Source organism: Mya arenaria, chromosome 1, assembly GCF_026914265.1.
Source record: "Mya arenaria isolate MELC-2E11 chromosome 1, ASM2691426v1".
NCBI lineage: Eukaryota > Metazoa > Mollusca > Bivalvia > Myida > Myidae > Mya > Mya arenaria.
The window spans coordinates 24,428,637-24,442,642 of NC_069122.1; the positions used below are offsets into that span (position 1 = coordinate 24,428,637).

At 35.7% G+C, this 14,006-nt stretch overlaps 1 protein-coding gene across 5 annotated transcripts in view; it reads right to left on the reverse strand.

Annotated features, from left to right (window-relative positions):
• Positions 1-4,344: 4,344 nt before the first annotated feature.
• The window catches only part of LOC128241536 (uncharacterized), an 11,189-nt gene continuing 1,527 nt past the window's right edge, over positions 4,345-14,006 (reverse strand). For 2 of the 5 annotated variants that reach the window (XM_052958767.1, XM_052958622.1), the window contains exons 2-7: positions 12,974-13,052; positions 6,883-6,948; positions 6,592-6,657; positions 5,965-6,029; positions 5,677-5,742; positions 4,345-4,836 (exon numbers count right to left, since the gene is read on the reverse strand). In XM_052958767.1, coding sequence (XP_052814727.1) covers positions 4,687-4,836; positions 5,677-5,742; positions 5,965-6,029; positions 6,592-6,657; positions 6,883-6,948; positions 12,974-13,049 — 489 coding nt within the window. In that variant the 5' untranslated portion in view covers positions 13,050-13,052 and the 3' untranslated portion in view covers positions 4,345-4,686. Of the gene's footprint in view, positions 4,837-5,676; positions 5,743-5,964; positions 6,030-6,591; positions 6,658-6,882; positions 6,949-12,949; positions 13,053-14,006 lie in introns of all 5 variants that reach the window. The other 3 variants (XM_052958694.1, XM_052958555.1, XM_052958846.1) reach the window with 2 other exon arrangements.

Here is a 14,006-nt window from a genome sequence, read left to right on the forward strand (position 1 = left end):
TATATTTGATGCGCCGAACGACAGCACTTAGCCGTTGTCATGTGGAATAATGACCCCTCATTTAATTATGGTCAATTTACAACGTATAAAGTGATCCCTACATATATACGTCAACATGTGCTCCGATAGATACATATCCGAGGATATAAGTTTACAGCAAGACCTTACCAAATTGGGTGCACGGGCTACGAGCACATGAATAGTTTTTGTCACAGAGGGAAAAAATAACACTGTATTTAAGTGTTGTTTTCTAAGCCATATAATTCCGAAAGCTGGAGTTGGCATGCATTAAAACGGCTTGTTCATAAATTTTATAAATTCAACGACATATATTAACTTAATGAACTTATTTACAGGAACAATGTGTTCGTTTGTGGCAAGTTGCATAACTTCAATATTAAAAGAGTTATGGCCCTTTGAAACATTTTAAACAACACATATTTTTCATGATTTATAAGCCCGTTTGTAAAACAGGACGCATACAAGTGTCATTTGCCGCATACACGCGGGAAGGGTCCAGTATGTTGTCTAAAACATATATATTGTGAATAACTTTAGAACCATTGTCGAATCAGGTGATCGATATAGGGCCATCTTGTTTAAAATTCTGTTAAGATTGAGCTATTCCACACACTTTAATGAACAAACACCGGACAACAATTGATTGATACTAAATTGACCATACATGCTTGTAAAAACAAGTCTAAAACATGTATCGTTTATTAGCGTAATTTTCCGCGAGATCGGGCATAGTGGTCACAATTTTCAGCAATTTTTAACAACAGCCCAAATTTGAACTTCTGGTTAAACTTATCATTTTACCGATCACTTTGCACAATTCTTTTTGAAGGCTGATAAAACGTGAACGAGTTTTTTCAAAGCTGCACTCTCACTGATTGACTTTTATAAAAGATGTCTCAGAATCAGCTGATTTTGACAATAATCTCTTCATTTCAGTCATATAAGTTATCTCACAATATAACAGATGGCAATTGTGTGGAGATTGGGCGAAAATTTCCGTTTTCTTGCAGCGTTAGTAATGCTTTTACCCATAATTCAACTTTCGAACGTAAATATAAAAGACAAAAAATAAAAAGGCTGTCAAAATAGTCAGTCGGTGAGTGTGCAGCTGTAAGAAATTTAGAATAACTTTGCACAAGAATCCATCACGAGAAGACGGCATGTCGCATACAAGATCCATGTGTCTCAAAGGTCAAGGTCACCGTCTCGACGTCTAGAACTAAGCACAAGAATCCATCACGAGAAGACGGCATGTCGCATACAATATCCATGTGTCTCAAAGGTCAAGGACACAGTCTCGACGTCTAGAACTTAGCACAAGAATCCATCACGAGAAGACGGCATGTCGCATACAAGATCCATGTGTCTCAAAGGTCAAGGTCACCGTCTCGACGTCTAGAACTTGGCACAAGTATCATCACGAGAAGACGGCACGTCGCATACAAGATCCATGTGTCTCAAAGGTCAAGGTCGCAGTCTCGACGTCTAGAACTTGGCACAAGAATTCATCACGAGAAGACGGCATGTCGCATACAAGATCCATGTGTCTCAAAGGTCAAGGACACAGTCTCGACGTCTAGTTTCAATTACTTTGTTTTAAAATACATTTGTATCGCATACATAAATTGGACGGGGCTAAATTTGACACCAGGCAAATCAACATAGACGAGACTCTATCTAAACGATCATAGTTGGTCATTCGTAAGGAAGTTAGTGGCTGTTGAGGATGTCCATGGTTACTTCTAATGAACAATCTTTAAGGACCATACTAAGATTAAACGTTCCCAGTATAAAGGATCTTGGCCTTGTGGTTTCAGACGAGGTTTTCCTATATTATTGTTCAGGAAACCGGTGACATGCTGGGCAGGAACAGCTTGACCCCAGTGGCATTATTTGAACATTCTTGGTAAGACTACTACATGATGCTACAATCAAAAACTAATGATCCAACAAATGCAGTTTCAGCCAAGCTAAGACGTTACCTATATGATAATATTGTATTTATAAAACAGGTGGCCCCGATGCGTGGCCAATTTTGACTCCAGACCGAAACTTAGCTATTTGCCAACATGTTTTAAAGTTCTTCTTTCCGTTGCCATGATATCTAGAGTTCTGCATGGTATTAAAATCTTCGAACAATTTTGAAAGGGGGCCTCACAAGGAAAACATACTTGCTAAACACATTTATTATGAGAATATTCATGTAAGGTTGCATATGACCATATTAATAAACAAATATTTTGCCATTACATAAATGGATAGTGCAGGTACCATTTTTGTTGTTATTTTGCACAATTTTCTTTCAAAATACACTAGTTATTTTAGAATATACAGTCTAAAAAATGTATCACTTCTTCGTGTTTAACACAATATTAAAAGGTATATAAAAGTTTATAATTTTACACTTAAAGAGATTAAAGATGTTTAGTATATATGCTTTCAAGTGGTTTTTAGGGATATATCAGTGAGAAAGAAATTGATTGTTTGAAACAGTAAAAATATCAATTCGATATTTTTTTACTGATTTGAAATTATAGCCTGCTCTGCTATCCAAAACAAAATTCAGAGCACACAGGGCTGTGACACAAAATCAATGGCGTTTCGTGGAAATATAATGCAATTAAATGTCTCAATATACCAATTTTAGGCATATACTAAAAAAAGTTGTTTTAGTTTTGAAACACAATATATTTCACAATTGTGAACACCAACTAGAACTCCGCAAGTCGGATGTGTCGCCTGACGAATTATTTACTGTCGACATTATAGCTGTTAGATTGGCATTTTATTCATTTATAGACAATGATGTTGCCATTTAACTTTCAAGTGTAGGTGGCATTTGAACCCTCAATCAGATATACCTACGGAATAAGTTTCAGGTTGAAATCTCCTATAGTTTACGAGATATGCCACGGACAAAACCTAAGCAAGAAAATTAACAAAGGGCAATAACTCTAAAAATATGGCAGCAAGAGTAACGGTTCTTGTGCACTGCACTTGCCCTCAATGAGATATACCTAGCTATGAAGTTTCAAGTTGATACCTCTTATATTCTTCAAGATATGGCCCGGACAAAACTTTAAGCATGAAAATTAACAAAGGGCAATAATTTTAAAACTAAGAAAGCAAGAGTTACTGTTATTGTGCACTGCACTTGCCCTCAATGAGATCTGTCTAGCTATGAAGTTTCAAGTTGATACCTCTTATATTCTTCAAGATATTGCCCGGACAAAACTTTAAGCATGAAAATTAACAAAGGGCAATAATTTTAAAACTAAGAAAGCAAGAGTTACTGTTATTGTGCACTGCACTTGCCCTCCATGAGATCTATCTACATATGATGTTTCAAGTTGATAACTCTTATATTCTACAAGATATGCCCGGACAAAACTTTAAGCATGAAAAATAACAAAGGGCAAAACTCTAAAAATATGGAAGCAAGAGTAACAGTTCTTGTGCACTGCACTTGCCCTCAATGAGATATATCTAGCTATGAAGTTTCAAGTTGATACCTCTTATATTCTTCAAGATATGCCCCGGACAAAACTTTAAGCATGAAAATTAACAAAGGGCAATAACTTTAAAACTAAGAAAGCAAGAGTTACTGTTATTGTGCACTGCACTTGCCCTCCATGAGATCTATCTACATATGAAGTTTCAAGTTGATAACTCTTATATTCTACAAGATATGCCCCGGACAAAAGTTTAAGCATGAAAATAACAAAGGGCAAAACTCTAAAAATAGAAGCAAGAACAGTTATTGTGCACTGCACTTGCCCTCCATGAGATCTATCTACTATGAAGTTTCAAGTTGATAACTCTTAGATTCTACAAGATATGCCCCGGACAAAAGTTTAAGCATGAAAAATAACAAAGGGCAAAACTCTAAAAATATGGAAGCAAGAGTAACAGTTTCTTGTGCACTGCACTTGCCCTCAATTAGATCTATGTACATATGAAGTTTCAAGTTGATACCACTAATAGTTTAGGAGATATACACCGGACAAGCGAAAATGGACGCGAACGCCGCCGCCGACAAAAGTAACCCCTATATGTCGTCTTTTCAGGCGACACAAAAATGAAAATTACACTTGTGAAATATAACTTTGGTGCTTACTCGTTGATTTTTTTACAAAAGTGAACTGAAAAAACAAACATTTATCCTTTATTTCTACATCATGATACATGTAATTCATCAAACCAAATATTACAGTGACTAGTGCAGATAATTGCATATAAAAATATAAAAAAAGAAATTTCAACTACATTACACCTTGGTCAAATAAACGATACATTATTATTATTTAGTGACATATGATTAAAAATGCCTATTTTAAGAATATGTTCATTTATTTAAGTACATGCCATTTTCACATTACACACCCAAAATAAAAATGATTAGATGATGTCATTTTATTTGACTACTCTTTCTATATATTCACATATGTTTCATGATCAATACTTAGAGTTATACATCTGTGTTGTAAGATATGGTGTTTGCTACACAAAAATCTCAAAAGCTGAATTTTGAAATATGCGGCCTAGACACTTCACATAAAGACTGATTCCTTACTTTAACAAAACCATGACACAAACCACAACACTGGTGATAATTATTCAGCGTTGCTGTAGCTGTCAATCCTGTTTACCACTGTCAAAGACCTTCTATGTAAACATTTGTTTTGCTTGATAACGTCTCTTAATCCAACTTGGAATGGCGTTTCTGTAACCTGAAGCACTTCTGTATACCAGTTTCCACAGCTGGGGTTTGGCTTCAAGGTGTTCTTTGTCACTTCCTTGGATGGTGCTTAACTCCTTTAAAAATATATAAATATTTGTATAAATGCTACATAAAACATTATGAATTTCAAACTAATTTGGGACTTGATATCGTCCGCCGATAGCTGGTTAGAGAACAAAGAAGTGAAAGCAGCATTGTTGGAGAACAGAAGAAACGGTGACCATAACGTTTTCAGCATCTGAAATCTGTCATAGATGTGCAATGCTTGAGAAAGATTATTAGTAGTTATTTTAAATCATATCTATCACGACAAAGTCATAATCAGAAAATCCCCACACAAGGATATATTTTTATTTTTGACAATTGAATGCAAGACCTTGATCTAAATATATGTATTAACTAATTGAAAAAAATACTTCATGAACAATGTCTCTTGGACCATACCAGGTGCCTGAGTCGGAGTGAAGTTGAATGTCTCTAAGTCAAAGAAAGGATATATGTTCAATTGTGCTCATTTTAATGTTTTATTTTTATACAAAAGCAATGAAATTATTTCTGACATTCATATGATCATAACTGTCCTCATCTAACTGATAATTCCCATGAACCTCATTAGTGCTTCTTGGGTCAATGGCCAATTTGACATAGGGCATTTATGATTGAATCAATGGTCCTGAAATGAACTTTCACATATTTATAATATATATATATTTACATTTAAAGTACTATATTAAATTGTGAATGCTATATATTATAAATATGTGATAATGCAATGCTAAATTAAGGTTGTGTGTGGGAAAATGCCCACATCTTATCTGCAATAAATGGTCAAGAAAGTTTCTAATGTCACCAAGCTATCCTATGTAAATATATACATATTACACCTATTAAAGAGTCCACAATCACAAACTTACCAATGTTTGAACTCGGGGCAATGTCCACATAATAATGAGCTGGACCATTGTGAACATCAGAGTTGCCTGAAGTTAAACAAACACATCACATAATCAGTAATAATGCAGTTGAGAAACATCTGAAAAAAAAACTCCCACTGAAGGCAATTGAAGACACACAGTGTTAACTGACAGGCAACTGAGGACAGTGTGTGAGAAAAGACAAGCTACTGAGATACAACATGTACTATGAAACATTAGGGCTATAGTAATGTTAAGACACATTAAGGTCTGCAATCACAAACTTACCAATGTTTGAACTCGCGGCAATGTCCTCATAATAATGGCTGGACCATTGTGAACATCAGAGTTGCCTGAAATAAACAAACACATCACATAATTCAGTAATGATGCAGTTAAGAAACATCTGTATAATTAAAATCTCCCACTGAAGGAAATTGAAGACACAGCCGGGCTTCCATTTAAGGAAGTTTGGAAGTATCTTACTCCCTTGAAATGGGTTAAAACTTCCAAACTTAATTCCTTGGAAGTACAAAAACTTCCATAATTTTGAAGAAACTTCCAAAGTAAAAAGTTTGAAAGTTCAAAATATCAAAACCTGGTGTCAATATTACTTTTATGCTCAAAATTTCAATCAGTCTTGGAGAAAAATGAGTAATATAACACAAATCTGTGAATTTGGCAAGATATAGCTTCAAAATTATGTGATTTTTAACATACTATTTAAAAAAATACTGGAAAAGAAGAAATTGTACTCGGGGAAACTTAAACCATTAAATTATAGTAAAAATCTTCCAATATTGATGGTCAGGAAATTCTTACTTCCAGTTTTAAATTCTTAATGGAAGCCCTTAATGAAACATAAGGGCTGTACTATTGTAAAGGGACATTAAGAGTCCACAATCACAAACTTACCAATGTTTGAACTCGCGGCAATGTCCTCATAATAATGGGCTGGACCATTGTGAACATCAGAGTTGCCTGAAGTTAAACAAACACATCACATAATTCAGTAATAATGCAGTTGAGAAACATCTGATAAAAAAAACTCCCACTGAAGGCAATTGAAGACACACAGTGTTAACTGACAGGCAACTGAGGACAGTGTGTGAGAAAAGACAAGCTACTGAGATACAACATGTACTATGAAACATTAGGGCTATAGTAATGTTAAGACACATTAAGAGTCTGCAATCACAAACTTACCAATGTTTGAACTTGGGGCAATGTCCTCATAATAATGAGCTGGACCATTGTGAACATCCGAGTTGCCTGAAATAAACAAACACATCACATAATTCAGTAATAATGCAGTTGAGAAAAATCTCCCTTTTAGATACAGCATTCCCAGGAAACAAACGACAGGCAAATGAGGGCAGGGTCTTAGAAAACAAGAAATATCATTACCAAAAATAAACAACATAGATAAAATTGTATTCTTTTATTTATCTAAAAACTATACTTAGATTCACTTCCAGCAGACATTTTATTGATTTTAAAAGTATGTTATTAATTTGGTTACTGTTTTTTATTGTTCATTTAAAGCTGCACTCTCACAGATTGAACGTTTTGACAACATTTTTATTTTTTGTCTTGGAACCAACCAATTGTTGCGAAAATCCATGGAAACCATTTATATAAGACTGCTGACAAAAAAAAGGTCGCAGATTTTTACATTTAAGTAAAAAAATGATGTTTTGTGCATTTTTCTTAAACAGTTAGTAATGGTTTAGGCCATAAAACATTAATTTCGAACGGAAATATGAAAATCCACCATCTGATTTTTTGTCAGCAATCTTAAATCATTAGTTTGCAGACAGTTATGCACAAATTTGGCCTTTCCGAGACAAAAAATAAAAAAAAGCTGTAAAAATGGTATATCTGTGAGAGTGCAGCTTTAACAAACCCGCCGCTCAAAAAAAGCAACTTCAGAAAAAAAATGAAATTGGAAATCCCAAACTTTTTTAATCCCTCCGCCCCGAATATAACCCGTCGATTAAAATAATATGTCATGGAAAAAAGACAACTTCTTCCACATTCAGCTTTTCATCGTTTCTATAGCCAGTCTATAAGTCATCCAATTGTAAGCCCTGACAACAATGCTCGAGAAACTGGCGGACTGGTTTTAGTTAAGCTATTTCTCGGACAGCAAAACAGTAAATTCATTTGTTAAAATAAATGAAAGTGATACGTTCTCCGATATTTTTAACACAAGCATTCCCTCTTATACAATCGTAAGGCTGTACGTGGATATCGAACGGCTGAAAATGCAAGTAAACATGAAGAGGAGATCGCCATACCTAAAGACAGGCTCCATGTTGAAACAATTTGGGGAAAAATTCATTGTCATAGAGGTTTTGTCAAAAATTGAGAAAGAAATCATGCCACCTACAATGACTGTACATGCATTTGATATAATGATGTCCACGACAAAGAAATTCCCAAGGCTAATAGTTAACTGGTTTTACCTGACCTCAGGGAAATAGTTTTGATTATTAATCAACACAACATTCAGTTAATTTAATAGTCGACACATGTAAAGATTAAATAATTAGAAAACCATCCAGGAAGTGACTGACGTGTGAAATAGTTGTAGTGTTTAATAAAAGAACTTGTGTAAAGATTCAATGCTGTGAACACCATCCACAGAGTCAGTAACTGTTGTGTGCAATTGTTTCAGTTAGTTTTTAACAAAAAAATGTTTTTGAAGATTCAGTGATGAGAACAGTATCCAGTCAGTATAAACTATCATGTTATGATTCAAATGGAACTGACTTATGTTTAATATAAAAAATGTGTTATGATTGTGAACAGTGTTATGATTGGGAACAGTGTTATGATTGTGAACAGTATCTAGTCAGTATTACCAGTCATGTTATAATTATAATGGAACTTATTTGATTAAAATAATTTTTTTGTTAAATTGTGAACAGTACCTAGTCAGTTTTAACTATCAAGTGATCAATTATAAAAAAAATAATAGTAGTGATCAATATAGAACTGCTGTAAAGATTTAATGATGTGAACACCATTTAGGCAGTATTTGTTTAGTGATTGGAAGAAATTTTTTTTAATATAGCACTGTTGGTAAAATTCAAGCCTATTTGGTGTGTTAAGTATTAAATTCAAGAGATTAATAATAAGCTTATTAAACAAGAGGGCCAAATGGCCCTGAATCGCTCACCTGTCATATATTGCACATTCTTCAATGTATATACAAATATTGAAAACCTAAGCCTATGAACACGGGGCGTGGCCAATTTTGACCCCAGGGCTAAAGTTTGAACAATCTTAATAGTGGTCCGATAAACGATGCTTCATACCAAATATATAAGGCCTTCGCCTTTTGGTTTCGGAGAAGAAGATTTTTTAAGTTTTCATCATATACATATATAAGGAAACCCATGACCGCCCGGGTGGGGCCATTTTTTGACCCCAGAGCCAAAGATTGAACAATATTGGTACAAGTCAACTAGATGATATATCATGCCAAATATCTAAGGTCTTGTCACTACTTGATTTAAGTGTGTATCTATATATGTATATTTGTTATTAATTGTTGTATGTGGCCCATATTGAAAATTGGTATGTGTACTAAATATGTTATCCAGTTTAAATTAAGACGTTACTTTTTTTTGTGAGTTCGGAGAAGATTTTTTAAGTTTTCACTATAACACATATAGAGAAAACCCATCAGCCCCGGGGTGTGGCCAATTTTGACCCCAGGGCCATAATTTGAACAAACTTTGTAGAGGTCCACTAGACGATGAATCATGCCAAATATCTAAGCTCTAAGCAACGTTAGTTCAGAGGAGATGATTTTTGAAGTTTTCACTATAAACATATAGAGAATACCCATGACCCCCCGGGCGGGGCCAATTTTGACCCCAGGGCCATAATTTGAACAAACTTTGTAGAGGTCCACTAGACGATGAATCATGCCAAATATCTAAGCTCTAGGCCAAGTAAGTTAAGAGGGGAAGATTTTTTAAGTTTTCACTATAAACGTATAGAGAAAACCCATGACCCCACGAGGCGGGGACAATTTTGACCCTAGGGCCATAATTTGAACAAACTTTGTAGAGGTCCACTAGACGATGAATCTTGCCAAATATCTAAGCTCTAGGCCAAGTAAGTTCACAGGAGAAGATTTTTTAAGGTTTTCACTATAAACATAAAAAGAAAACCCATGACCCCCCGGGGCGGGCCAATTTTGACCCCAGGGCCATAATTTGAATAATCTTTGTAAAGGTCCACTAGACGATGAATCATGCCAAATATCTAAGCTCTAGTCCAAGTACCGTAAGTTCAGAGGAGAAGATTTTTTTAAGTTTTCACTATAAACATATAGAGAAAACCCATGACCCCCCGGGGCGGGGACAATTTTGACCCCAAGGCCATAATTTGAACAATCTTTGTAAAGGTCACATAGACGATGAATCATGCCAAATATCTAAGCTCTAGTAAGTTAAGAGGAGAAGATTTTTGAAGTTTTAACTATAAACATATCAAGTATACCCATGACCCCCCGGGGCGGGGCCAATTTAGACCCCAAGGCCATAATTTGAACAATCTTTGTAGAGGTCCACTAGACGATGAATCATGCCAAATATATAAGCTCTAGGCCAAGTAAGTTCAGAGGAGAAGATTTTTTAAGGTTTCACTATAAATATATAAAGAAAACAAATGACCCACCGGGGTGTGGCCAATTTTGACCCCAGGGCCATAATTTGAACAAACTTTGTAGAGGTCCACTAGACGTTGAATCATGCCAAATATCTAAGCTCTAGGCCAAGTAATTTCAGAGGAGAAGATTTTTTTAAGTTTTCACTATAAACATATAGAGAAAACACATGACCCCCAGGGGCGGGCCAATTTTGACCCCAACGCCATAATTTGAACAAACTTTGTAGAGGTCCACTAGACGATGAATCATGCCAAATATCTAAGCTCTAGGCAAAGTAAGTTCAGAGGAGAAGATTTTTTAAGTTTTCACTATAAACATATAGAGAAAACCCATGACCCCCAGGGGCGGGGCCAATTTTGACCCAAGGGCCATAATTTGAACAATCTTTGTAGAGGACCATTTGGTGATCCTACCTTCCATATATCAACGGCCTAAGCCTTGTGGTTTGGGAGAAGAAGATTTTTAAAGTTTTTCCTTTTGGTTGCCATGGCAACCCGAGTTCTGCATGGAATTGAATTCTTTGAACAACTTTGTTAGAAGACCACCCAAGGACCATCCCTATGAAGTTTTATTAATATTGGCCAAGCGGTTAAGGAGGAGATGTCTTTTAAGTAAATTGTTGACGGACGACGCACGACGGATGCCGGACAAAAGGCGATCACAAAAGCTCACCTTGTCACAAAGTGACAGTGAGCTAAAAATGTATCCTACCAAAATATATAACAAGATTTCGACATTTAAAAATGAAAGGCCTTTGTCCAAATATGTCACAACTGTGAATCTGTTCACCTTATATATTAAAGTGTGTAAGCCAAGTTGATTAGAACTTGGAATTGTGTGTGCATGAAGTGGTTTAAAAACAACTGTTTTAACTTTTGTCCTGTCCCTAAAATCAGTCCATCATGTTATTCCTACATAAAAATATATACAAACATTCACAGCATTAAAATAGATGATAATTCAATTTTAACCGGTTAAAATAATGTTGGATTAAGGGTGCTTGTATAACAAATATTTGCTCAAATATCCTCTTTGGAGACCACTAATGGACACTTAATGACATATTTGTTGTTGCGTGATTGGTTGATTGACATGATCACTAGATTTTATCAATGTATTGTTAAAAGGTCAAACTATCCATCACATTTGGATAAGTCCTGGTGGCGTAGTGGTGAAAGCATTGGGTTTCTATTTTTTCCTCACTTGGGTTCGCACCTAACTTTATAAAAGTAAAATACTTTTTTTATACAATAATTATACACTATATATTTTTCTGCAATTTGGATATCATAGAGTAAAATTATAATAAATAAGTGTTTGCATATATATGCATTACCAGAAAAACAATTTTTGGTCCAAAAACACGAGTGAGTCCCTTAAAAATGCAAGAAAATATAAACATATTTAACATCTAACATTAACAACATACAAATTTCACATTTTACCCTGGTCATTCTCCTAAAAAAAGAGGATTAATGCACCAGTCCATTGTAACAACAGACCCCTAGCTCCGGGAAATAGAGGGGATTTTGACTTTCGGTCAAGCCAATCCTGGGTAAAATCACCAGCCTGCTGGGACAAACTGCTGGTAAAATCCCTGCAAAAATGGCCCCGGACCCCAGGATAACTAAGTAAGGCCCATTCTCCGCTATTTTCCCCCAAAACAAAACCACTGCATTCACTCGACACTGTGGGTCCACCTAAAAGGTAAAAACACGGCCCATTTCCCCGCTTTCCCTTGTATACTCCCGGACCTGGGGGGAACTTTGGCCCTGAGGGGGAGGGGGGGCATGGTTTCAATTGACTGGTGCTGCATAAATCATGCTTAGTTTTTATATAGATCTGCAAACGTTTTCACTGCTACTGTTATAAATTGTCCCCCAAAGATAAATGACTTCAGAAAGAATAGCTTTAACAGGTGTAAGCGACACACACTTCAAAACATGCCAGCATTTGCTAATTTCAGGTCCTCAGGGATGATAACAGAGCCAAGTTGCCAATCCTGAAAATGTCTGCGTGGGGTTCAGGGGGCCGCTCAAGGCCCCCGATGGGTCCAGGGCAAAGCCCTGGTGGGGGGACATGGGGGCAAAGCCCCCCGAAGCTTTCCGTATTTCAGGGATTCTAATACCCTTTTTTGCCTTAGAATAGTGTTCAAGGAGTACATCTTTCGGTTTGGTAGATAAAATTATGTTCAACAGGAGACATCCACAATCAGAACAATTATCAGGAATCTTAGCAGTGAAGTTTAACACAGTTGTCTTTAAACAAAGTTAAATTTACTCTTTTTTTACCTGAAGTCACAGGCATTAGACATGTACCTGACATTTTGGTTCAGTTGTCCACTTCCCATAAAACTCAACTGGCTATGATCAAATGCCTGTGTATGAACAGTCTACACTGTGGGATGTTTGATTTATAATAATGAACAACATATCAATTATCATGCTTGCAAATGTTTATTGTAAAAGTGTTATTTATTCAATTTTTATGTATCACAAGAGTATTTATTCAATTTTCTGCATATTTGATGAGAATATAATGTTGTTAATTATTATATATATTATTACAAGTAATATCCAAAAATACCTGCACAAATTGCAATGTCCATACTTAGGTTGTTAGGTTTGGATATATGACACATCTGTTCTGTCCTCTGCATCTTCTTTGGGCTGCCATTACGCTTCATCACCTGGCAAATATCAACAGCAAACTTTATTTCTGTTTCTAAAGTATGGAAATGTAATGAGATCTTCAAACCTGAGGGCCGGTTCTGTTTGTCGAGTTTTAGTAGGACCGAGAATTCTGCAACACATTTTTGCGATGTGAATTATGTCATTAATATTTCGCAATGTGGTGATTTGTAAGCGATGCTCCAGAGTCATTTCCCACATAGAAATAAAAGCTTGATGAGGAAAGGCTTTTAAAAGACTGTAGAGTGATTCTTAGTTTATTTTAAAACAATAAATTAAAATTGTTTTTTGCGAAAGGGTCACCAATTTTTTGGAGTAGGTGATCCTGTGGGTCAACTGATAAAAATATTTGTGTAGCGCCCTGCATTTATTCATCGGAATCAGAAAATACCATTTTGGTAGGATGTATATTAGGTGAGCCAATATAGAAAAATATGGCAAGATTTGGTAAATTCATTGATTATAAAATCAAAAATAAGCATGTTGATGAATTTAATAGAAAAAAGCATCATCATTTTGAATTTGTATTACAGAAAATGAATGGATATAAAGAGATATGTCCTGAGTGAAGTGAATAAGTGATACAGAAAACCTAAGGTCCTAATTACCATTAAATACTGGAGATTCCCTTTTAAAACTGTCTGTGCATCCTTGGGACTCCTCAAGATTCACTTAATTATTGTGAAGGGCCCTCAGTTGTATGATTCCTGGATTTTTAGTGATGTTTTGTTTAAACATCATTAAAAAAACATGGACAGCATATTATGCACCAGTCAACTGCAACCCCCCCCCCCCCACCCTGTCCTGGGAATAGAGGGGACTTTGACATTCAGTCCAGCAAATCCTGGGTAGAATCTGGGCCCTGAGAGAACAATTGCTAATGCCCATGCTCCCACACCCAAGGTATATATGAGGTAAGGCCCATCTCCCCAATATACCCCCAGACTAGTCTA